Source organism: Pleurodeles waltl, chromosome 7 (assembly GCF_031143425.1).
Source record: "Pleurodeles waltl isolate 20211129_DDA chromosome 7, aPleWal1.hap1.20221129, whole genome shotgun sequence".
Taxonomy (NCBI): Eukaryota; Metazoa; Chordata; class Amphibia; order Caudata; family Salamandridae; genus Pleurodeles; species Pleurodeles waltl.
In genome coordinates, this window is record NC_090446.1 from 55521302 (window position 1) to 55545985 (window position 24684).

Below are 24684 nucleotides of genomic sequence, written 5' to 3' on the forward strand. Positions count from 1 at the left end.
TGATTACAAAATAATAATTGATACTGCTTAATTTCAGTTTGGGAACAGCTAGAAAAATGACTTAATTTAGTAGTAATCTAAAATCTAACTCAATGGTCAAGCCAGATCTTACATTACTATTTTAGACATGACACTTTTAGAAGGTTGTCATTTTCCTCCATAGACCAAAAAAGGCTTTCTTTCAGTGCCCAGTGTCACAGGACTGTTGAAATAGTTTTTTTGGTTGAAGGGGGAGTAAACCATTCTCTTGCAACAACCACAGTCATTGGCAAGATGAACCGCAAAAGTCACTAAATTAACCTGTACTTAATTCCATGGTCGCTTGGCACAAAAGCAGTCAGGCTCAACCTAGAGGCACTGCCTTATATTTTACCTAATGGGTTTTTGTGATTTTGGTCTTGGTCTAATTTTATTTATTAAAATGCATTCTATTGTTTCCAATTTCGTTTGGGATTGTTCTTGTGTTGAGTTTTCACTTTGTTTCTGTTTGAGTGCAGTACAGATACTTCACACAGATTGTTAGTCCCAGGCGTATTTAGTGACTTTAGCAGTTCACCACTGACAAGCGTTGTAACTATTATTTGAAGTGGGTTCCTTCAAATAATATTCCAATTTCTTATACTCCAATGACAGCTCCTTTCATTTATTCTAGGGCTATACTAGGCATCTAATATCTCCAGGTTCCTGTTAGGAACACACTGAATGGCTGTGAGTACACTGATACCAATCAGAGGTTTTTAGTTTTTGAGGTCTTTCTAATTATAACCACTCACTCTGGATCCCTACAGTGGTAGATGTCCAGGTTTCGTTTTTGGTTTCATCTTTTTTTTTTTTTTTTCATGTTTGGAGCTTTTTCTCTCTATGTGTCCTCTACCTCTCCTTAGGGCTGAGTTGTTGTTTGGAAGGATGAGTACCCAAGGTCTCTCGACCTATGGATCAATAGGGTTCCAAAAGTAATTCTAGATCGTTCACCCTCATTTATCAGAACAGTAGCATGAACTAGCATATGGCCAGATGCTAGATCAGCTCCATTTTAATTTTGTATTTGTTTCAGAGTATCTGCGAACACCACTATGGAGGTTGTACCATATATAGTGGGTATATATACTCCTAAACATACTGTCTCAGGTAAAACACTCTTCTATAGGTCATACCATGTCCGGTGGAAGACACAAAGATGATGTTTTGTGCTTGTCTTCAGGTGCCGAGTGAGGATAAGCCAATTAATTAGCTTCACGGGCTATCCAAAGGGAAATCCTATCTCATTGAGTGGGAATTTTGCACATTAAATTGACAAATGACTGTGTAAGGGACCCATTAGCGATTTCAGGAATTCCAACATTATCCTGTACTGTCTGCACATTACAATGTCTAAGCTGTCCTTGTACAGTCACTAATTCTAACAATTGCTGTCATTTTCGATCTACAGTCAAACTGAGTGTAAGGGTACTGCATATAACACACTGATACTGGCCATTTATTCCCCATAAAGTCATAATGCAAGCTCTTGATACATTATGGGAATCTCCTGGTGGTAATGTGGTATGTATTGTGCAGGTATTGGTGCTGGCTTGCACGTGGAATAGAGTCCAGAGTCCAGTAGCAGCCTCAACTGGTTGAAATTTTACCTGAGTTAAATATTTCAAAAGGCTAAGGTGGACTCACTGTGATTAGCTCATTCCCTGTGAAGCTAAATCCTTTTGAAGTCAAACTTTGTGTCAGTGATCCTCTAATACTTGTACTTACTTATACACGCCCAGCTGCCACTTATTACACATTCAGATTGAAATCTGATAATCAATCGAGAGACGGGGAATTCTTTTTAATAGTCAAGCCTAAAAAACCTGCAGCCCGGCAGGGGATTTCTAACTGACCTGAGGGAGGAAGTACTAAAATTACAGTGATGCCTCCGTCTTAGTAAATCTTGGTAATTTACTTGTGTGTATAGTCACTGAAGGTACTCAATATCCTATTCCTGCAGTAAGTATCATGAAATGTTTTCACAAGGTGTCTTGTGAACATAGCCAGGTAAAGCCCTCTTATCCCCTAGACAAGCCCAACTATGTATCAACTCACCACCTTGAGCAGAAGGACCAGACAGGCTATTGCTCAAGCATCTCCCTCATCCTACCTAAAGTCAACATGTATTGTGTAAGTAATCAGATCCTACCACAGAATGCTGCACACATCAAATAACTGTCTTACTGAGTGGCTGGTAACCTTTCTCCCAAAAGGTGCACATAAACAAGAAACCCACACTATTATTTGTGATTGCTTGATTAAAATATTATAGCTCAGATTTGCAGCAGAATATGTGTAAAAGCACTATTGAGTTATAATAATTGTGTTGCTTGTTATGAAGACTCAAAAAGTAAACACTATTAAAAGAGGCAATAAAAGACATGCAATACTTTAGATAATTACTTCTTTTAGTGTTTCCTAACCCTACATTAGCACCAACATCTTGCAATAAATAAAAAATTTCTAGGTGGCACCTCTGTGTATCTGAACATTATTATTTTTAAAGCCTGCTGCTCCATCCTTTAAAGCTCTGCTAGTATTTGTTTCTCTTATTCTGTGTCCCCAAAGAGTTGAGATAGGGCACAGCATTGATGCAGACTGCTTGTCATTTCTGTGCTTCACTGGAACATCCAGTGTAGCTCTCTCCGCAGAAGAGTTGTGCACATGTTTTATATACTGCTTTATCTCTTTGTTTATGATGTAAGGAAGAATCAAAACCCTGAGAATTTACTTGCATACTCCCCCCAAAATAATCTTGCTTACAGCTACTATTATATTCATGAATATTTGAATATATAAGATGTGAATTAGAAGCACAGTATCAAAACATATAATAAAAACAGTTTTACCATAATGAATACAAATGTATAAACAATAAAGTTAAGCAAAGGTGCATTATAAAGTTAAGCAAACAGGCCATAAATAAGACCACAATACTTATATCTAGAAAAATACTTCAACGCTCATTTATCTGAGAGTGATCATATAAGCGATGCGCTCACCAAAGCCACGAACCATGGCTACTGGAATTATGCAATTCGCAGCTACGTGTTTTTTCACACAATTGCAGATTTGCCACATTTGCCAAATAATTCATAATTTGCTGCATAGTCTGCAGATTTTAACAAAAAAATGTTTCTGCCTCAAATGGATTAAAAGTTACTAAAAATGCAGAACAGTGGGTTCGTGTGCAGTGGAAGGCCCTTTGCAAAGGTTAGCCAGACCTTTTTCCATTTCTTTTCCAGCACTTGGTTGTTAAACTGGTACTAATGAGGGAAATTCTTTTCCCAGGCAGTATTTCCATGAGGCCACAACTGCAAAATAATTAAGTAAAAGCATCAAAAATGTACTGCATTATGCCACATAATTTGTGCTTTTTTGTGAAGCATAATTTAGTCAACCCTGCCGCATAATTTGGTGCTTTCCCGCAGCATGATTCCAGGGTCCCTGGTTTTAGGATACAAAGACTTCTAATGGTAAACTTGGTTCTATTATCCAGTGAAAGAGAGGATATGTGCTGTGGGAAGTTGTTCAGTTCTCAAACTGTCCTGTACATGGATTTAGATCATGTTTGTATCTCTGTTTGATTAGTTTCTTGTTTTACCTGTTTATTTTTTCAAGTCACTTGGGGTTGGGCCTTCCTTAGAGGTTTTAGTTGGTATGCCCGCAGGTTGTCATATCTGTGCCAATAAATTGTGATGTCTATGGGGCAATTAATGCAATTCATGATTAAGGGCCTGAGTTAGACTTCAGCTGTCAGATACTCCATCACAAACATAACGAATATCCCCTCCGCCTTAATACACGTCCATTAGGATATAATGCACTTGCAAAAATGAAGTATGGAAAATCCACCACTTGTGTGATGGCATTCTGTCCACCAATATCTAAATTTGGCCCATATCTAATAGTAGACCATGTGGTTGAAAGAGTTAAGCTATCCAAGATATCCTTTATTTCACAGTTTTTCGTATGGCTTGCCTGATGCATCAGCATTGGCTTCTAAAGCCCTTTGGAGTTTAAAGTTATTCCTCCATGGGACTCCCTTTCGCAGCCTCCCACATATTTAGACTGCTAATTCTTCAGTAAAGCAAGACTAGGGGGCATATTTATACTCCGTTTGCGCCGAATTTGCGTAGTTTTTTTCGACGCAAATTCGGCGCAAAACTAACGCCATATTTATACTTTGGCGTTAGACGCGTCTAGCACCAAAGTCTTAGGATTGAGCGTCATTTTTTTGCGTGAACCGCTTCCTTGTGTTAATGAGATGAAAGGTAGGCGTTCCCGTCTAAAAAAATGACTCCGACGCAAATGCGTCGTATTTATACTCCCGGGCAAAAATCACGCCCGGGAGTGGGCGGGGCAAAAAACCCCGCATTTGCGCCTCTTTTTAACGCCTGGGTCAGGGCAGGCGTTAAGGGACCTGTGGGCTCAAAATGAGCCCACAGCTGCCCTCCCCTGCCCCCAGGGACCCCCCCTGCCACCCTTGCCCACCCCAGGAGGAGACCCAAGGATGGAGGGACCCACCCCAGGGACATTAAGGTAAGTTCAGGTAGGTATATTTTTATATATATATATATTTTTTTGTGTGGCATAGGGGGGCCTGATTTGTGCCCCCCTACATGCCACTATGCCCAATGACCATGCCCAGGGGACATAAGTCCCCTGGGCATTGCCATTGGGCAAGGGGGCATGACTCCTGTCTTTACTAAGACAGGAGTCATGTTAATGGGGGATGGGCGTCGTTAAAAAATGGCGCAAATCGGGTTAAGACAATTTTTTTGCCTCAACCTGACTTGCCCCATTTTAAGACGCCCATACGCCATTTTCCCCTACGCCGGCGCTGCCTGGTGTACGTGGTTTTTTTTCACGCACACCAGGCAGCGCCGGTCTGCTAGCGCCGGCTAACGCCATTCAATAAATACGGCGCCCGCATGGCGCTTCAGAATGGCGTTAGACGGCGCTAATTTTTTTCACGCTAAACTGTGTTAGCGCAGTTTAGCGTCAAAAAGTATAAATATGCCTCTAGATGTTTGCATGAAGCACCATCAGCAAAATACTTTCACTTTTTAACATGTTGCAGTAAATATCTGAATGGAACGTGAAGATACAGGTCCTTTGCTTTGTGCTTGTTTCTCTAACAATATCACTATACCTAATGGATGTCAAATGTCCAACATTCTCAACTATTAGAAGTCAATTGTTACTTGAACTCGCCCTTCACTAAAATTATTATTATTTGTTAGTCGGTGATTGGGCGGCATACAATGAAACCATTGCTAGTTTGTGACCTTGATTAGTGAATTGAACTCACAAATGACAAAATTGGCTATCAAAGACTCTCAAATGTTCAGTGCTTACCCCAAACACCAAATATTGCGACAGCCAGGACCGCGATTATATGAACCCCTCCGCTGATCCATAGTGTGCGTCTGTGCCAACTGGGGCAGTGGGAGTCACCTGTGAATTAAATGTTTGAGAAAATAAGAATACATTGTTCATTAATGAATATGAATAGAATAATCTGCGTAGGCTCATACTTTAGTCAAACATACAACTAAGGGCCTAATTTAGATTTCAGTGGACTGGTTATGCCGTCATAACAGTGATGGATATTTCATCCCCCAAAATATAAATCCCATGTGAAATAATGGGATTTGTATTTCTGCAGAAAGGATGTCTGTCACCGTTGTGATGGAGTAACCCGTCTGCCAAAATCTAAATCAGGTCCTAAGTGTCATCATTCCAAAAATTGAAGATGATATAGGACGAGCCTTTAAAATCCTATCAAATCTACTACTAAGATGCCAGCAAAATAAAGTTCATGTGGACTTTTGAGCCCTCCTCGAGACAAGGACAAGTGAGGACCATGAACCAAAGAGCAGAGCTTCATTACAGAATATTTCATTATCCACCACCGGACATCCATCAAAACACACCATAAAGAGGGAATGAGAGTGATGCAGAAAATGTCCTTCTTGGCAGCTGGCAGTGCCCTACACATGATGAGAGCTACTTTTATGAAATACCAACCAGCTTTATCACCGGTGAATCCTTCAGAGGAGTAGTGAATTGCTCCTCTTCACTACGTCATAGGCCACTCTGCATGGGAGTGGGATGGGTACGCCCAGACGTGGGAACAGTGCACGCTGTGTTACTGGAACCAAGCTGTCCCCGGCTGATGAACCTAAAACTAGGATGAAACCGGTCCTGGGTTGCCTGTGTTCCATTCAAGGAGGACCTGGCTTGGCAGTTCAGTCTGGACTGTTCAGATTGGATCAGGGCCAACACTGATTTGCATAGTTGGGTCCAAATGGAGGTGGCTTGGTGCAAACTAACAATGGATTGGGATGCGGCTCGAATGATTACCAGTGGCTGAGATTAATTCAAGCATTTCATCCTTCACTGTTATGTAAACTAAGTGTGTCATTTGAGAGCATTGGGAATGGACCAGCTAAGCTTCTTTAAGGGATGTTTTTGACTTTCTAATCATCTGACACTGAAGCAGTCCCTGGCAGAGTCCATTTCCAATGTGACAGCCTGAGGTTGAGGCATGCAGTAGTGAAAGAGCCACCTATACGTTGGACTGTAACTTACATCACTTTTGCTGCAGCCAATTTCAGTTTATAAATATTCTGAAGAACCTCTATTTTATCACAGTTTCCTGGAGTAGAATTGCAAAGTGACACATGGTTTGTGCCAAACAAATAAATGCATTGAAAGCCATGCATTGTCTATAAATGAAATCCTAAATATTACCTGAAAGTGAGGAGAACCTCACAAATATAATTCAAAACATGCAGAAAAACAAGACAAAAGACACTGCCTCTATTCCGATAGAGCAAACGCTTCAAAGGTGTCTGCAAGAATCAGTGTGAGATTGGAGGAATCAGTTGTGTACTGTTAAAGGCAAACAGGAAGGAGTCAACAATATCCCCCCCTCATGAAGCCACATCTCATGCACATATTGTACCTTCATTTGTATTTGTATTTATATCTTTTATATAAAGCACACATAACCATAAGGCATCAAAGCGCTAAGATAACACATCAGCACATCAGGAAAGCCACAAAAGCCAACACTCCCTAAGGATCCCCACCTCAGCTAAGGAGACTTAAAGAGCCAAGTTTTCACCAGTCTACGAAACAGTAGCTATGAACGAACAAGCCTGATAAGTTCGGAAGGTTATCTAACAGCCTTGCAGCTGCCCCCGAAAAAGCCCATTCCCCAATCTAGTCTTACGAAACCTAGGTACAAGCACTTTTGTTTACCTAGGAGATCTTAAATGACCTACCAGGGATATAACAGCTAAATGCTGATCTGAGATGGTCTGAGCCCCTCTGGTGGAGAGCTTTATGCCCTAAGCATACTGATTGAAAAATAACTCCCTTTCTCACAGGGAGCCAATGTAAAGGTCTCAGGTATTCTCTAACCGAGCAGGCTCAAAACTACTGTAATGAAGGGTATGAATTTAAACTCAGATTTAGATGAAACATGCAATCTCTTGATACCCTGTGGCATGCTCCTGTACTGCGCATCAAAATGTGAAGACCTACCTTTCATCATTTTAGAAGTAAATTGGAGGTTAGGTGATCTGATTTAGAGAACCATGTCACGCTTGTGGGTAATTTCCACCAAAATAACTTCAATGATGTAGCATGAGCACTTTCCGGGGACACAAGCTGACATTTTATTCTTAATCAGAAAAAAACACAAAAGGTGGTGGTTGTTTTTGACAAACAAAAATTAAATGTCCTTGATGTGTTTTCTCCCAGTGAGTGTTTGACATTATCTGTTTTTTCTGTTTCCATAAGGAAAAATCTGCTTCAGGTTGCCCATCCGGAAACAGGACAGGACTTTGCACTCTATTGAACCAGTGGAGAATGGCCAGCTGAAGCTCTGGCATTGGAAACTAAAGTGGTTCTTCCACCTGAAGATAAGGAGATTGAATCATGAGCAGCAGATGAGGCATTTGTTAATTTTGAGCAGATGCCCTATTACCACTCTGCTCTAAATGAGGTCCATGGCCAACAGGAAAATTGTTAGGTTGTCTTTATTTCTTTATTTATGAAGTTGTATGTAGTACTAACATTACCCAAAGGTGTTGGGGAGCTTCTCAATAGAACTAAAAGATAATATAAACATCACAAACAGGTAACTTCTACATAAAGTATCATACAGTATTGAGGTAGATAGGTGATCCATAAGGCAGGGATGAATGGAATGTCAGTTCCAAGAGTGTTCTATTGAGATGAGCAATTAACAAAAATTTATTTCAAGTATGAGGTGTTCAGTTCAGATTTCAAGGCTGTCTTTGATGTAGTGGTGCATAAGCCCAAGGTAACAAATTCTGGAAGTGATTGTTCCATAAATCATACTTTTAAGAAGGGTGTTCCCCAAAGCAGACACATTGGAAACCACACATTTTTGAGCATGTTGTTGACTTGTGAGATTAGATTGAGGGGGTCATTCCAACCCTGGCGGTCGGTGTTAAAGCGGCGGCTAACCCGCCAACAGGCTGGCGGTTAAAAAAAATTGAATTCTGACCCTGGCGGGAACCTCCAACAGAGACCGCCACTTTAACACTCCGACCGCCACGGCGGGACAAACAAACAGCGCGGCGGTCACCGCCAACAGACAGGCGGGAGACAATGTACCGCCCACCCTATCACAACCCACCAATCCACCACCTTTTCCGGGGCGGTAGCCCCGCCGATAAAAACACGGCGGAAACAGATATTTCGAATGGAAAACGCTCACCTCCATACACCCCACGAGGAATCTGGACAGCATGGAACCGGAACTACACATCCTCCCAGCTATTGTATTCCTGCTCCTCTACCAGGAGCACGAACGCCGGCGCAGAAGACAACGGTGAGTACTGCACCTACGACACAGGGGAGGGAAAAATATTACGGGGACACACATACGTGATACCCCCACCCCCACCCTCACCCACTACAACACACACATAAATGCATAGCAATACATCACAGTTACACCCCCCCAAACCCCCCCGGAAGAATGCAAAGACAAAAGGAAATGATTATAAAATTTGAATAATAGTGCAAGGCTGAGTATAAAATATATCAAACATCTTTAACTATATACACATAAATTGTCCTGTCCGAAATGTGTATCAGCCATTGTTCGTGGGCCACTGGGCCAAAACACATGGGCAAAGCCCAGACAGGATACCTGCCTCCAACGGAGAGAACACTGCAGGGGCATCAGATAGGAAAACTACAGGCACCTCAGGGGGAAGGGAAGGGGGGGCACCTCAGCCAGATGAGTCCACAACGCCAGATCCACGAGGGGCCTCCATGGCCACTGTTCAATCCTGGGGAGTGCAAAGCCACAGTCTCACAGGTCTCTACAGTGGGTGGGTTGCCCACTGTGCCATCCTGGGGAGTGCAAAGCCACAGTCTCTCAAGTCACTACAGTGGGTGGCTTGCCCACTGTGCCATCCTGGGGAGTGCAAAGCCACAGTCTCTCAAGTCTCTACAGTGGGTGGGTTGCCCACTGTGCCATCCTGGGGAGTGCAAAGCCACAGTCTCACAAGTCTCTACAGTGGGTGGGTTGCCCACTGTGTCATCCTGGGGAGTGCAAAGCCACAGTCTCACAAGTCTCTACAGTGGGTGGGTTGCCCACTGTTCCATCCTGGGGAGTGCAAAGCCACAGTCTCTCAAGTCTCTATGATGAAGTGCCCAGCGGAGCGGTGCTTGAGACGGCGGTGCCCAGCGGTGCGGTGCTTGAGATGAAGGGCCCAGCGGTGCGGTGCTTGAGATGAAGGGCCCAGCGGAGCAGTGCTTGAGATGAAGGGCCCAGCGGTGCGGTGCTTGAGATAAAGGGCCCAGCGGAGCGGTGCTTGAGATGAAGGGCCCAGTTCAGAGGTGCTTGAGACGGCGGTGCCCTGTTCAGCGGTGCTTGACTTGAAGGGCCCAGTTCAGCGGTGCTTGAGAGAAAGGGCCCAATGCAGCGGTGCTTGAGATGACTCTCCAGGTCATCAGATCCGGCCATGGCATGGATGTCACTCGCCACCTGACATGTGGTTGGCGGGGCCTTCCTGCCCATCCGTCTGTTGGCTTGCAGGGCCCTCCTGGGCTGCAGTACCGGGCCTGTGGGTGTCCTCCTGCACACCTGGAATGGGGCTGGTGGGGCCTTCCTGGGCAGCTGGCCTGCTGCCGGACTTGTCGGGCGTGCTGCCCTTCCCTGCTCGTCTGTGGCCCTTTCCAACCTTTGGCGGTGTGCCAGGTGGCACACCACTTCCTGACGTAGCCAGGGTAGGGATTTTGCTCCCTGGTGTCGTTGGCCTCTCGCGCCGGGCACTGGAAATTTTTGGCTGCTTTTCCGGGGGTGGGCTGGCTGTGCCCCGGCTCCTAGCAGAACTAGCTGGTCTTGAGGGTGGGGGACTCCACAGTCCTTGGACAACAGTCTTGATAGGTCCTTGTTTTGTGGTGGCTGAGGTGCTGATTGGAGTCTTATGAGATGGACGGGGTGGGGGAGTTGTTGGAAAGAGGTCAAGTTTGGAAAAGAAAAGCAATTTAGAAAGAGAGGGACGGGTAGGTGTAGTGGGTATGGGAGTGGAGGAAGAGGATGTGGTTGTAGGAGAGTGAAGTCTGGTGTGTTTGGGTGCAGGTGCTTGGGCTGGAGGCTGTCGTGAGGTGGATGGCTGTTGGGTGGGTGGCTGCCTGCGTTTGTGTGGTTTGGAAGAGGGGGTGACAGACACACTGGGAGAGGACACAGGGGACGTGTAAATGGTAGTGGGGGTGGTGACTGCACGTGTGCAGAGTGTTCTGGTGGGTGTGCTGGCGATGGACGTAGTGGCTGAAGATGTTGTGCAGGCAAGTGTGAGTGGAGACGTCACAGGGAGGGAGGAGGGAGACGAGGAGGAGGGGGACACAGAGGAGGCAGTGGCTGTTGGTATGTCTGCATGTGGATGTTGCTTGTGTGAATGCTTGTGTGATGTGTGGGGCTTATGTCTGGATGAGCTTCCCTTGGGTGTTGAGGTGTGTGCAGGCTGGTCTGATGGTGTGGCTGGGATAGGCAGAGGTACAGGGGATTGGGTGTGGGTGTAGGAAGTTGGAGGGGGGAGGCTAGAGACAGGGACAATTGCTGCCGTCAGTGCTGAGGCCAGAGCGTTGAACGATCGCTGATGGGCAGCCTGACCAGAATGAATGCCCTCCAGGTATGCATTACTCCGGTGCACCTCCCTTTCTACACCCTGGATGGCATTCAAAAGGGTAGACTGCCCAACAATGATGGTCCTCAGGAGGTCAATGACCTCCTCACTGAGGGCAGCAGGGGTGACAGGGGCAGGGCCTGAGGTGCCTGGGGTGAAGGAGATGCCCACCTTCCTGGGTGAGCGGGCACGGAGCGAACGCTGAGGGGCTGCTGAGAGGGTGGTGCTGGTAGGGGGGGTGGCGGCTGTACCTGTTGTTGCGGGGGGCACAGATGTTGCCACCACCACAAGGGAGCTCCCTTCAGAGGACGAGTCGCTGCCACTGACATCAGCACCTGTCCCCGCTGTGGAGCTCCCCTCGCCCTCCGTCTCACTGGTGAAGTCCGATTCCGTGGCATGGCCCGCCATGGCCATGTGAGATGCAGCTCCCTCGTGCTCCGATGCCACTTCTCCTCCACCTGATGATGCTAATGCACACAAGAACAGGAAGACCACAAAAAAGGGGGGGGGAGAAAAAAAGACATGTTGAGTGCATGCATAGGCGACACCGTTGGCGGAGAGGACAGACACAGATGCCCCCTGCACTACGCCGCGCACTTGGGGTCCACTACTCAATCCGTGGGACATGGCCTACAAGCCTATGGACGACAACTGCACACATAGATGACACAGGGCCATGGATACCTGTACTTGGCACCCTACAGAGGTGGGGGGCGGGGGCACAGGGCCATGCCTTACGGAGGGGCCTAGCCTACAGAAATCGCCCTGGCCTAGGGATACCCACAGCCCTCCTCCCCCACCCAGACACCTCCACTGCACGCAAAGTCAGCAGAATGAGGTTGTACTCACCCCCTTGTGTCTGCTGTGATGTCCTCACGCGCCCATCCAAATCGGGGTAGGCCACCGCCAAGATCCGGGACATCAGGGGGGGTCAAAGTGCGACTGGCACCCCTCCTACGTTGGGAGGCCATCCCCAGCTGAGCCTCCGCCAACTTCCTGCTCCAGCGGCGGATGTCCTCCCACCTCTTCCGGCAGTGGGTGCCCCATCTGTTGTGGACCCCCAGGGTCCGGAGGTCCTTGGCGATGGCACGCCAAATATCGACTTTCTGGTGGGCGCTGACCTATGTGACATGTACAGGGAGAGAAAAATTGTCATCACCTTCTGCATGCTCGATGTGAGTGGCCCCCCATCCCCACCCTTGCCATGTGGCACATGCTCTCATCCGTCGTTTGATGCATGCCTCAATCGGTCTCCTCCCCCCCATCTTTCATCCACCCCACTCAACACAGGCATTGCCCACAAAGCATGCTCCCAGTGTACTTACCTGTTGGTCTGGAGGACCGTAGAGTAGCGCATACTGGGGGAGGAACCCATCCACAAGTTTCTCCAACTCCTCGGTGCTGAAGGCAGGGGCCCTTTCCCCAGTTGCATGAGCCATTGTCGCTTCCAGACCGAGGTCACAGCAGCACTTGCAGTGTAGGTCCTCTCCTGTGGAAGATAAGGTATCGAGTGATTAAGCAGGTAGAAAATGGCGGTCATGCCTGCGGCGGTGCGTACCGCGGCGGTGCGTACCGCGACCGCCGGCGCACATCGTCATTGGCTCCTGAAACCCATAGGGATCAATGTTAACCAATGCGGCTTTGCGCCGCGGTCTTCGACCGCCTACCGCCATGGTGTGCCACGTCAGCGCATTGACCTCACATCCCACTGTCGCACTTCACAGGTCAGGCAGCCGCCATTTCAAGGGCCCACATTGCTTAATTTCTACTGCGTCACACATACCTAGGCCTTGCATCGACACTCATACAAGCCATACAATGCATTGGGAATCGTGTTATGTGCAAGCTGTGGGAACGTACTTGTGAGTTGATTGACTCTGTGCTCGCTGTTGTCCTTCATAGGCACCGTCCGCTGGGACATGCGAGGAGATGGAGGAATCTTCCCGTGTACAGACCGCTGGTGGACCTGTCGACAATGGAAGAAAGACATGTCATACTGACATACAGGCTTGGCAGAGCTACTTTACAGGAACTGTGTGCCCAGCTGGAGCCAGACCTGATGTCACCCATCCGCCAACCCACAGGGATCCCCCCTCTAGTGCAGGTTCTGCCAGTACTCCATTTTTGGGCAAGTGGGTCATTTCAAACTACAGTGGCCATTTCATCAGGGATGTCTCAGCCTATGTTTTCAAAGGTGTTGTCCAGAGTGTTGTCTGCCCTGATGAAATACATGCGGAGCTACATCGTTTTCCCTGAGGTGGGGGATTTGGCTACAGTGAAGGGTGATTTCTATGCCCTTGGACATATTCCCAACATCATTGGTGCCATTGATGGGACACATGTGGCTTTGGTCCCCCCCAGCAGGAGTGAACAGGTGTACAGGAACAGAAAAAGTTATAATTCCATGAATGTCCAGACGGTCTGTTTGGCTGACCAGTACATCTCCCATGTAAATGCCAAGTTCCCTGGGTCAGTGCATGACACGTACATCATGCGAAATAGCAGCATCCCTTACGTGATGGGTCAACTTCAGAGGCACCTTGTGTGGCTAATTGGTGACTCTGGTTACCCCAACCTGTCGTGGCTACTGACCCCAGTGAGGAATCCCAGGACAAGGGCAGAGGAACGGTACAATGAGGCCCATGGCCGTACTAGGAGGGTGATCGAGTGGACCTTCGGCCTCCTGAAGGCCGGGTTTAGGTGCCTCCATATGACAGGTGGATCCCTAATGTACTCACCAAAGAAGGTGTGCCATATCATCGTGGCCTGCTGTATGCCTCACAACCTGGCTTTGCTACGCCAGGTGCCTTTCCTGCAGGAGGATGGTCCAGATGGTGGTGTTGTAGCAGCTGTGGAGCCTGCGGAGAGTGAAGAGGAGGAAGACGAAGAGAACGACATAGACAACAGGAACACAGTAATACAGCAGTATTTTCAATGACACACAGGTAAGAATCAACACCGGCATTTTACATTTACTTAAAGACTACTGCCTCTCTACTGTCTGACCTTTTCCCCCAGTGTATGGTAACTGAGTTGTGACTTTCCCTTCCAATTTCAGAGATGTGGGCCCCACTGCGTGACCTTTGCTTTGTTTCCCCATGGACTACAGCTGTGTGACAGTGGTATGTCATCACAATGTAACTGAACATTTTGGCACGGTTATGTCTAATACATTTGTTCAAAATTACAGCCAGACTCCAGATTGTTTTGTGCAATAAGTGTGTTTATTAAAGTGCTCAAATTTGGTAAGTGGTTGCAATTCGGTGAGGGGTGATGGTGGAGGAATGTCCATGGCAGAGTCCAGATTATCAGTCTCTCAGGTGCATTGTCCATATGCCTGTGGAAGGTGGAGCAGGGGCAGTTTAAGGTTGGACAGGGTGACAATGTGGGACAATGGGATGACAATCAGGGGTATCCGTTCCTGGCGGGGGTCTTGGCATCTTACTCTGTCTTCTTCCTAGATCTCAGGGCCCGCTTGCGGGGTGGTTCTCCTTCTGCCGGGGGTGGGGTTCTGGTGGCCTGTTGGTCTTGTGTCGGGGCCTCCTGTCCACTAGCACCGGCGGAGGTGGTAGCCTGTTCTTGGTCCATGCTAGTGACAGGGGCCCTTTGTGGTGCCACATGGTCCCGCAATGTGGTGACAATCTGATTGAGAGCCACTACGATGGTGCCCATTGCGGAACTGATGTTTCTTAGTTCTTCCCTGAATCCCATAAACTGTTCCTCCTGCAGAACCTGGATCTCCTGGAACCTGGCCAGGACCGTCGCCATCGTCTCCTGGGAGTGGTGGTATGCTCCCATGATGGAGGATAGGGCCTCGTGGAGAGTGGGTTCCCTGGGCCTGTCCCCCCCGTCGCACAGCAGCCCTCCCAGTTCCCCTGTTTCCCTGGGCCTCTGTCCCCTGGACCGTGTGCCCACTACCACTGCCCCCAGGTCCCTGTTGTTGGGGTGGTGGGTTAACCTGGGTGCCCTGTAGTGGTGGACACACCGCTGATTGATGTGTCCTGGGGACAGAGGTATGGGCCCGCTGGGTGGGTGCTGTGCTGGTGTTCCCAGAGGGGGGTAGGTCTGCTGTGGCCTGTGGCTGTCTGAGGGGAACCGACTGTCCCGAGGTCCCCGATGGGCCGGGCTGGTCATCTGGGTCCAGGGAGACAGAGCTGCTGTCATCACTGGGGGCCTCTTCTGGGGGTGGAATGGACATTTCTGGACCCTCCTGGGCGATGTTGTGGCGTTCGGGTCCTGCAGGGGTATAAGAGTATGGTTATTGCTTCTGTGTGTGCCATAGCGTGCAATGGGTGGGTGCCTGTGTACCCCAGTGCTGGCATTCCCTTGTGGAGGCTGTTGTGACGGTGGTTTGTGGGGGGGATGGGTATGTGCAGTGGGCATGCTTAGGTGATGGGTGTCCATGGTTTGTGGTCGCATGCAGGGCTTGGTGTTGGGATGGGTGGGTTGTGATGGTGAGACATTAGCAAGGAGGATGTGTGATGGGGGTGGGGGGGAGGGTGGGGGTATGAGTTGGCATGCTGGTGGGTGGGGGGGATGAAGTAGTTGAGATTTGACTTACCAGAGTCCATTCCTCTGCCTACTCCTGCGAGGCCCTCAGGATGCAGGATCGCCAAGACCTGTTCCTCCCATGTTGAAAATTCTGGGGGTTGAGGTGGGGGTCCGCCGCCAGTCCGCTGCACTGCGATGTTGTGTCTGGATACCATGGAACACACCTTCCCCGTAGGTCGTTCCACCGCTTCCTGATGTCGTCCTGATTTTGTGGATGCTGTCCCACAGCGTTGACCCTGTCCACTATTCTTTGCCATAGCTCCATCTTCCTGGCAATGGTGGTGTGCTGCACCTGTGTCCCGAAGAGCTGGGGCTCTACCCAAACTATTTCCTCCACCATGACCCTGAGTTCAGTGTCTGAAAACCTGGGGTGTCTTTGGTTTGCCATGGGGTGGTGTGGATGAGGTGTGGGGTGGTGTTTGTGGTGATGAGTGTGGTGAGTGTGGTGGTGTGTGGTGTTTTGTGCGTGGATGTTGTGTGGGTGATGGTGTTATGTGCCTGTGAATGCTCTTGTACTAGCTGGTGGTGTCTCTCTCTGGCCTTCGTCAATACATTTTAGTCGTAGGGGTTTGTGGGCGATGTGGGTGTGTGTTTTATATTGTATTGAGTGTGTGGGAGTGGTGTGTGTATGTGTATCAGGTGTGTGTATTTCAAATTGTCCAATGTGGCTGTGTTTTGGAGTTGTGTGTGTATTTTGACCGCGGCGGTGTGTACCGCCAATGGAATACCGCGGTTGAAAGACCGCTGCGTGGATTCGTGGGTTGTAATGGCATGGGCGTATTTCTGTTGGCGTGACGGTGGAGCTTTGGTCATCGCCAGTTTAACTCTGGCCGTTGGTGTGGCGGACTTTTGTGGATGTCGGTTTTTTGGCGGTTTGACTGTTGCGGGTCAGAATGACCGTGGCGGTTTACTGCGGCCGCGGCGGTGTTATTGCGGTCTTCTGACCGGCGGTAAGCGCCTTTTACCGCCAAGGTCAGAATGACCGCCTGAGTCTTTTGTCAACAATGACTCTTGCAGAATTTGGCACTGTTGATGATGGAAGTTTCACAGTTGAAGATATTCACACGTCACTAGAAGATGTGAATCGGAGGCAGAAATGAGAAGGAATTATGTTTTGGATGAAAGGAACAGGGTGCATTATATGGTGTGGTTGTAAGACCTCACTGTGTAATATCCTTACCAACTGCTTTACGGCCAATAGGTTCATTTGTCAAACCTACAGCTCCTCCCTGAGTAGCTGCGACTCTGAGCTGCAAGGCTTACGCAAAGAAGCCAGTGTTAAGCATTTAAAAAGCATCAAAACAATGGAAGAAGAAATAACTGGAACACTCAAGACCTCCAACACCAATTCATAAACAATACACTGTATGTGTATGTATTTTTAGACACCACAACAAAAAAGACCCACCTGAGGGTTCCAGAGATATATAATTTACAATGTACAGCAAATCAACCGTGAACAAGCCTTGGCAAATTCAACTAACTTGAACTTTAGAAACTTTTTCACCAAAAAGTTAGTTGCAATACAGTCACTTGGAGTCACTTTAGGTGACCAACTTCAGTAGGGAACCAGACGGGGGGACCAGCAACGTCCTCCCAAACAGTTACCTTAGCAGGTGAAGCAGTCTTCAGTCAGTTCCAGGCAATTTTATCCATTGCGGGCATGTCCTATTCAAGTGGTCCTGATGCAAGGGATTAAGGATGCTGAAGGTGCTCAAGGATGCTGTGAATGCAATGCGGTCATTGGGCGTCTTTCTGCAACTGCTCCTCAGTCCACAAAGGGGGGGTAATGGTACTGGTCACAGGGTTGACACCTCTCAAAGTCCTCTCTGTGGTGCCAGTAGCCCAGTCAACACCGGGCTACCAGTTGCCAGGTGACCGGCTAATCCATCCTGGGTTGATAACTCATCTTCTGGGTGTCCCAGCTGCACCCTGGTGACACTCAAGGGTGCAGAAAATCAAGGTTCAACTCTATGCACTAGATTTCAATGCTGCAGATTGTGTTTGGCAATGTGCTTTTGTGCTATGTTTGAACAGGCTTTTCAGCTTTTATGGCCCAATGCTTTGAACAGGAGGTCAGCTAACTGACCCTTGGAGTCTTTCAGCTGGGCTATGGATGCAACTTCTCCTTGAGCAGGACGCAGCAGGCACAGTCCCTTTTCTGTGTTAACCACCGGGCTCAGCAGATGCAGTCCTTGCTGGTGCAGCCTCCCTTTGCCTGTTACAAAGTGCAGCAGGGCAGTCCTTCTTCAGTCCAAGCAAGATCTTAGTTTGGGGCGCCAGGGGTACCCTACTTATGCTCAGAAAATGCCCTCGTGACAGGATACGGTTGATAGCCAGTGGACTACCAGGTACTCTTCCACTTGATGACTACTTCCTGCAAACTGTGGCATCTGGGCATCCCAGGTTGCCCCTTTTTGTCCACTTCGAACATGGAAGGTCCGCTCTCTTGGCCTGTGGAGCTCCTAAACCCAACCCAGAGGTGTGTCTGCCAACGGGGCTACATGCCCCTGGAAAACAGGTTTGACTACTGGCTTCCCCTCTCTGTATCTTGTGCCAGCCTGTCTGCCTACAGAGTGAAGCAGCCTGTCTCCCAAGTGTTACCCATTTGCCCTTCTAAGGCATCTTATCTTTGAAAGTTTTCCTTTTAGGCCAACACCGTGGGTCTTCCTGCAGGAGGGAGTTAACAACTCCTCCCAGAGCAGGCCCATACTGTACTCTTTATTGGGAAATGTTAGCACATCTCCTCAGGAGGGCAGAAAGCTGTCTCTGCAAGAAGACCTCAAATGCAACACTAATGGCACAGCGGACTAAAGGCAACAAAGTAGCAATTTCCTTAAAGTTGTAGACTGCAACTAGTTACATTCTTTTCAACTTGAGAATCAAGTTGGGCTTAATGTAACACACTGCCTGATACCTTAGAGGATCCACTTTGGTCACACCATTCCAGAGTTAGCACAGTGAGGGGTCAGTGTGTAACTCTGTACTGACCAAATGGGAAACCAGTCTTTCTATAGTAAAACCAACAGTTTTGCGTTTTTACTATCAGGCCATGTAAAATACATGTTCTGCCCATGGAATATGTTGCACCCTGCCTTAGGATTTGGCATTCCTGCCATCGGGGTGGCTTACACATATGCCAGGTAAGTCTGGCTTCACCAATACTTTAAATGGCAAAGTCAAGCTAACAATTTAAACTGCTCTTTCAGTCTGCATTGACAGAATGGGTGTCTCGTTTTACTTGTGTCACACCCAGGTGGCACAACCAATGCTTCAATCCCGAGAGTGACCCTCTGACTTACATGCCTTGGGTACCCATGGTGCCATTTACTCGGGACTTACAGCTAAGTTAGCTTAGATAATTGGGTAGGAACCAATTCAAAAAATGGGTTTAAAGGTAAAGACACAGGCACTGAGGTCTGGCTTGCAGGCCACAGTGCACTCTCAGAGTTTAAACACCAGCAGCTTACAAAAAGAGGGGGCTGACCATACAGTTGTAAATTATAAGCATTCATCCTGTCTTGGACAATTTTAAGAGTAATGGCAAGGTGGATAATGTAATTTGGAGGAGATCTGGGTATCATCCATGTAACAAGGTGGTAGTATTATGTGGTATGACTGGGGAGTCTTACCATGTTATACTAGCACATTACCCAGTAGTGGACCTAGGTTCACACTAGTAAACCTTAGCTCAGTCCTGGTAGTCTAGGAAAGAGCAGTCAGGCTACTTAGAGGAGCATATGTAAAGCATTTCACAATACAACATGGACGATATGTAAATAACACAACTTAAAGAAATACAACACCACTTTAGGGAAATGAAGCAGATATTTATATACATTTACACACCAAAAATAAGCATTTTAAAAAATACACAGCCGGAGTTATGAATTTGAGAAGCTTTGGAAAATAGGGCATTTTCACTGTTTAAATGGCTCCCTTTGAAGTCAATGGAGAAAATCAAAGTGTGTACTCTTGCACTTTCAGGGTGAGCTCTGGGGAACCCACCTTGATTTAAGGTTCTGTGGGACCCTAGACCAAGAGTAAAGTCAGTTTTTTATTACCTTGCCCAGGGAGTACAGGTGCAGATGTGTGTAGGCTGTCTTTGGTGCCGACAGGTCAGCAGCTGCTGGTGCGTTTGCACGACTTGGCAAACGGGTACTTGTGGTGGACATATGCTCCAACCTTTGGATGTAGAGATATTTGGGGGGCCAGGACCAGGAGTCAACAGCTGGATCTTCGCCACCACGTCCAGTGCTCAGGGTGCAGTGGGGCCTCTAGCTGTCAATCACGGGAGATGGTCGTGCCAAAGATGCTTTGCTGCTTATCTCGAGGTCACTCACTTCAGGATGCAGAACCACAGGAGAGGGGTCATTGCTAACATCGGTCTCTATTCTGTGGGTCTGCTCTAGAGTAGGTAATGTCTGAGTGGCCTTTGGTTTCCGGATTAGTGGCAAACAAGCCATAGTAGCTGCAAGGTGGTCCATTGGTGCTTAGTTGGCTGGAGGTCGTCCGGTGGTTGAAACTTGGCAGAGACTTCACTCTCGCTCTTTGGATGCTGGACACCAAATTTGCTTAGTCTCATTCCAGAGACTGTCAGGTCACAGTTCTTCGACTTTAGCACACCATTACTCCTGCAAGTTGCAGGGGACTGGTACCACTAGTCAGGGGAGTCTTTCTTGACTTCTTGGGGACCACTGGGGTCCCGCTTATTAGGACCAATAAGCTTTAATCTCGGGCACATGTTGGCCACTCAGTTCCAGTGGTGGTCTCCTTAGGTCACTTGCGCAGTGGCTGGAGTCCAGGTCCTGTTGTAGATGACAATGTCTTTTTTGTGTCTCTTCTTTTTTGCAAGTAAAAACTAAGGCTCTGGTGCCAAGTTTAGGGGGCATTAATGGGGAGGGGGACAGTGGCCACTGAGCTACTGGTCCCCGCAGCTGCCACGTCCCTGTAGTGACCACTTTGTGTGTGGGGGGGGTCCCTTTTCTACCCAGAATCCACTAAACCTAAGGGTTGCCAAGATGACAGCACCCTTCCTTGGCTGTACCGACACCCTAACTTACCCTAAATGTGTGGCTAACCTTTTGGGGGTGTACGCCTCCTGCATAGCTCATTTTCCCACCTGTCAAGCTGGACAGGGCAGGAAGGGCTTTGTCCTCCATTGGGGGACAAGCAATTATACCTCAAGTGTGGGTGAAGCCTTTAAGGCTCACCGCCTTGATTACCTTTTCATACTAGCCAGCCTGGAAGGGAGGAGGGACCTCCTGCCCAGGCCCTTTGTCTCTGTCTTGTGGAAGTGCCAGCACAACTAGCAGGAGGGCAGGCTCATGTTTGTGGTGGCAGAGGCTCGAGAGAGCCCGCCAAAACAGCAGAGAGCTTGTTAACTTGGTGGGCACCCTCTAAGGGTGCCACCTGGGCACATGCTAGTTAATCCTGAGCATGGGCATCATGCTCAGGGTTAAAAAGCAAGATGTTTGATACGAAACACGGGGTAATCTGCAAGGCCATCTCGGAGCTGGACATCTGGGAACCGCCCAGATGCCAGTCCATGTTATCCTATGGACCACCGGTTACTCTTGGTAGCAGTGCCTTTTAAGTGCTATCACTGGGTCATATATGCTGATGCATATATGTCCTCTTTCATAGTACAGCGCACCCTGGCTCCTGGGCAATAGGAGGCCTGCTTAAGGGTGACAGACCTGTACTATAGGAAGTACAGGGACTGTGTCTGCACCTGGTATGGGCAGAGTCGCACCTGAGCAGAAAGCTGCTCATGCAGACTGACATGGCAGCTCTGCAGTCTCACATTTAGTTGGGTCACACAGGGTGGCACAATAACTGCTATAGCCCTGGTGACCATTTTACCACCCTTGCACTGGTACAAATTGCTAGGGACCTACAGGAGGGGGAAAAGTCCTTGCAAATTGGCTTATACAATTTGACATATAGTTTAAGGGAACGAACATAGGTACTGAGGTCTGGTTAGCAGGCCACAGTACACTAACAGGTTAAAAATAACAGCATCAAGCAGACAAAATGGGGGCAAAAAGTGGGGGGCATCTGCAAAGAAGACCACTTTGCTCAAATCCACATATTGATGTTAGAGGATACTAGAGATCTTTCATGTGGTCCGAAAGGTTTGTTGGTATGTGTGGAGCCAGGTCACTGAGCAGATCCAAGAGACAGTCATAGAGAGGGAGGTTCAGTGGTTGAGGTTGTTGTTTGGACTGATCAAAGGGAGTAACTTCTGTGCACTTGTGCCAGTCTCCAAATGTCATTATTTTTAGCATCATAAAACCAGGATATCTCTTTTTTGTTGGCTTCAGATAACAACAGTCTGTCAGGAACAAAGGGGCAGCATAGTGGTCTGACTAGCCCACAGTTATGGGTCTGTCCACTGAAAGGATGTCTCTCTTAGAATTCATTAAGGTTAGTGTGGGCAGGTCAGAGACTGCTGAATAAGCACCATGCTGGGAAAGAACACAGAGGAGAATCACTGCAGTATCATCACTGTTGCCTCAGTGGAGAATCCAAGGTAAATAACCTCAGCACACTGAAATGACTGGTTTGTTGTGAACTCCATGCATTCCTTAAGATGCATTCATCACAAGGCTACTAGATGGCAATCAGTCTAAAAGGGGATTTATGCTATGGATGTATTTAAAGGGTCAGGCATTGAAAAGATGAAAACAAGCTACAGAGTAAACCTTTGCAGTGAAAGGATTTCCTGTAAATAACTACAATACCGCCACAATCCTTCTTTAATTGTTGTATTTAGTGATGCAGTAATTTGAATGGATACGAAGGTCACTGAACCATGCTTCTGTAAGACCAATACCTATAGATTATATTGGAAGATTGTAATGGCAATTTTAGTTTGTGCTTCACAGAGCTTAGGTTGTGCCATGAATCATTTAAGTTGTGTAACTTCAGGTCAATGACCAAATATGATATCTGATACTTAAGCAGGTGTATAGCCCTTGCCTCCTAGGATTTACCTGTGTCTGGTTCTTTGATGCGGAAAAGCCCTTTTAGATCCAGCTTCTGTGCATGAGACTCCCACCTTGACCCTCTCGTTGCTGTTGCTAACTCTCTCTTTCTCTCTCTCTCCCCTTTTTCCCTCACTGAGTTTTAGCTTTTTTGCCATTTGTTTGTCAGCAATTTACATTCTCTGATTGATCCTACCTTTTTTGTCTGTTTGCCTTCTGACCATTCTGCTATTTAATGAATAGCTCCAATGGTCCAACACTTCTCTTCTATTTAGAAAATGCCAATCTTCAAAACACTGTGGATCACCAGGTGAGGTGTGGACCACTTTTCCTCAGGTACGTTCCTTGTATCAGAAAGAGATAGGTGAGCCCACCCAGATACAGATATAAGGATCCAACTTTCAGAAGCAGTTTTTCAATCAATAAGCGGAATTGTATTGGTGATCCAATGTTATTTTACAACAAAAACTTCAAGACAGCCAGCCGACACGTGTTTCGCTCTCTAAGCAGTTATGAACCTGGGGCTTTCTCAAAGCTCTAGACGCAGTAAGAAATGTATGGCCATTTTTAGTTGGTGCAGGTTATACAGGTTACCAATCATAAGAGTATCTATATAAAAATGCAGTCTGTCTCACAGCGGTACCGGGTTAAATCATGATCACCGGGCCTACAGAACAAACATCCTGGTGTTCTAGTACCATGCCATGTGATATTGCTTGCCTTGCCCTCCCACTTTTTTGCCACTCCTGATCTTCCTCTCTAGCAATCTGATTGTTGTTGCCATTGTTTGTCTTGTTTCCCACCATTTTACCTCTATCTTTCTCTTTCTCATACTGAGCGTGTCTGCTTTCTGTTGCTCTCTGTTGGTGCCATTACTTGTTTGGACTGTTTTGCCATTGTTTGACTTCCCTTCCCTTCTGGTTCTGATCACCATCTTTGCCCCTTTCTCTTAACTGCCAATGCTTTTTCCCTTTTTTCTTCTTTCAGTGCCACTACAACTCATCCCACCCCCGGGCTCCATCCCTCTCCCAGGACCTACTTAATTAGGTTGCAGTGCAGACCTAATATTAGGCAGGTGCATACCCTAGCCCCCTAGGACTTACCTGAGCCGGGACCTCTGACCAGGCAATGGTCCTTTCAGAACCTGCTCCTTTACATTAGGGACCCGCCTCTCTTCTCTCCTTGCTGTCTCACTGTCTCTCTCTCGCCTTTTTCTCACTCAGGTTTTTTTTGTTGCCGTTTGGTTATCTGCTTTTTGCATTCTCTGATTGTGTTGCCATTTTGACTGACTGTTCTGACACTCCTTCTCGTCTTCATACGTTTTTGCCTCTTCTGTCTTTCTCACTCTTTCTCTCCTCCTTGCTTCTCGCCCTTGTATGCTTTCTGCCACTCTCTGACTAATATTACCATTATTTGTTTTGTTTGCCATCTGATTGTTTTGCCATTGTTTGACTTGCCTTACCCCTTCTTTGCCAATTCTGATGACTGGCACTGATTTAGTTCTTGCCAGAGGGGAATACTCCGTCACAAATATGATGGATAGCCCATCAGTCGTATTACGATCCCATTATATTCTATGGAGATCGTAATGCAGCAGGCGGCATATCTGTCACATTTGTGATGGAGTATTCCATGTGCTGAGAACTAAATCAGGCCCTCTGTCGTTTCTTTCACCTTGCAGCTTTCTCCATGCCATTTTCACGGCCCTCTGCTCCCACCTTCTGCTCCTTACCTCCTTCTCGCACTTCTCCACTCTTCCCTCTTTGTCAATTTCCAACTCTCCCCACCTCCAACGCCCCTACCAGCCCTGCCCACCTCCCCCTGCCTCCTGCACTCCTTCCCCTCCCAGGACTTACTTAATGGCAACAGCAGCAGTTCAGAGGTGCGCACTGGGCATGCCCCTGGCGCAATGAAGGCATGCCAAATGAAAGTTCCCCCAC

At 47.6% G+C, this 24684-nt stretch overlaps 1 protein-coding gene across 3 annotated transcripts in view; it reads right to left on the reverse strand.

Moving 5' to 3' along the window:
* The window catches only part of LOC138247175 (killer cell lectin-like receptor subfamily B member 1B allele A), a 221326-nt gene that overhangs the window by 182105 nt on the left and 14537 nt on the right, over positions 1-24684 (reverse strand). For 2 of the 3 annotated variants that reach the window (XM_069201919.1, XM_069201918.1), the window contains exon 2: positions 5383-5481. The exons of the other annotated variant lie outside the window; for it this stretch is intronic. In XM_069201919.1, coding sequence (XP_069058020.1) covers positions 5383-5481 — 99 coding nt within the window. The remainder of the gene's footprint in view (positions 1-5382; positions 5482-24684) is intronic. 3 annotated transcript variants of the gene reach the window in all.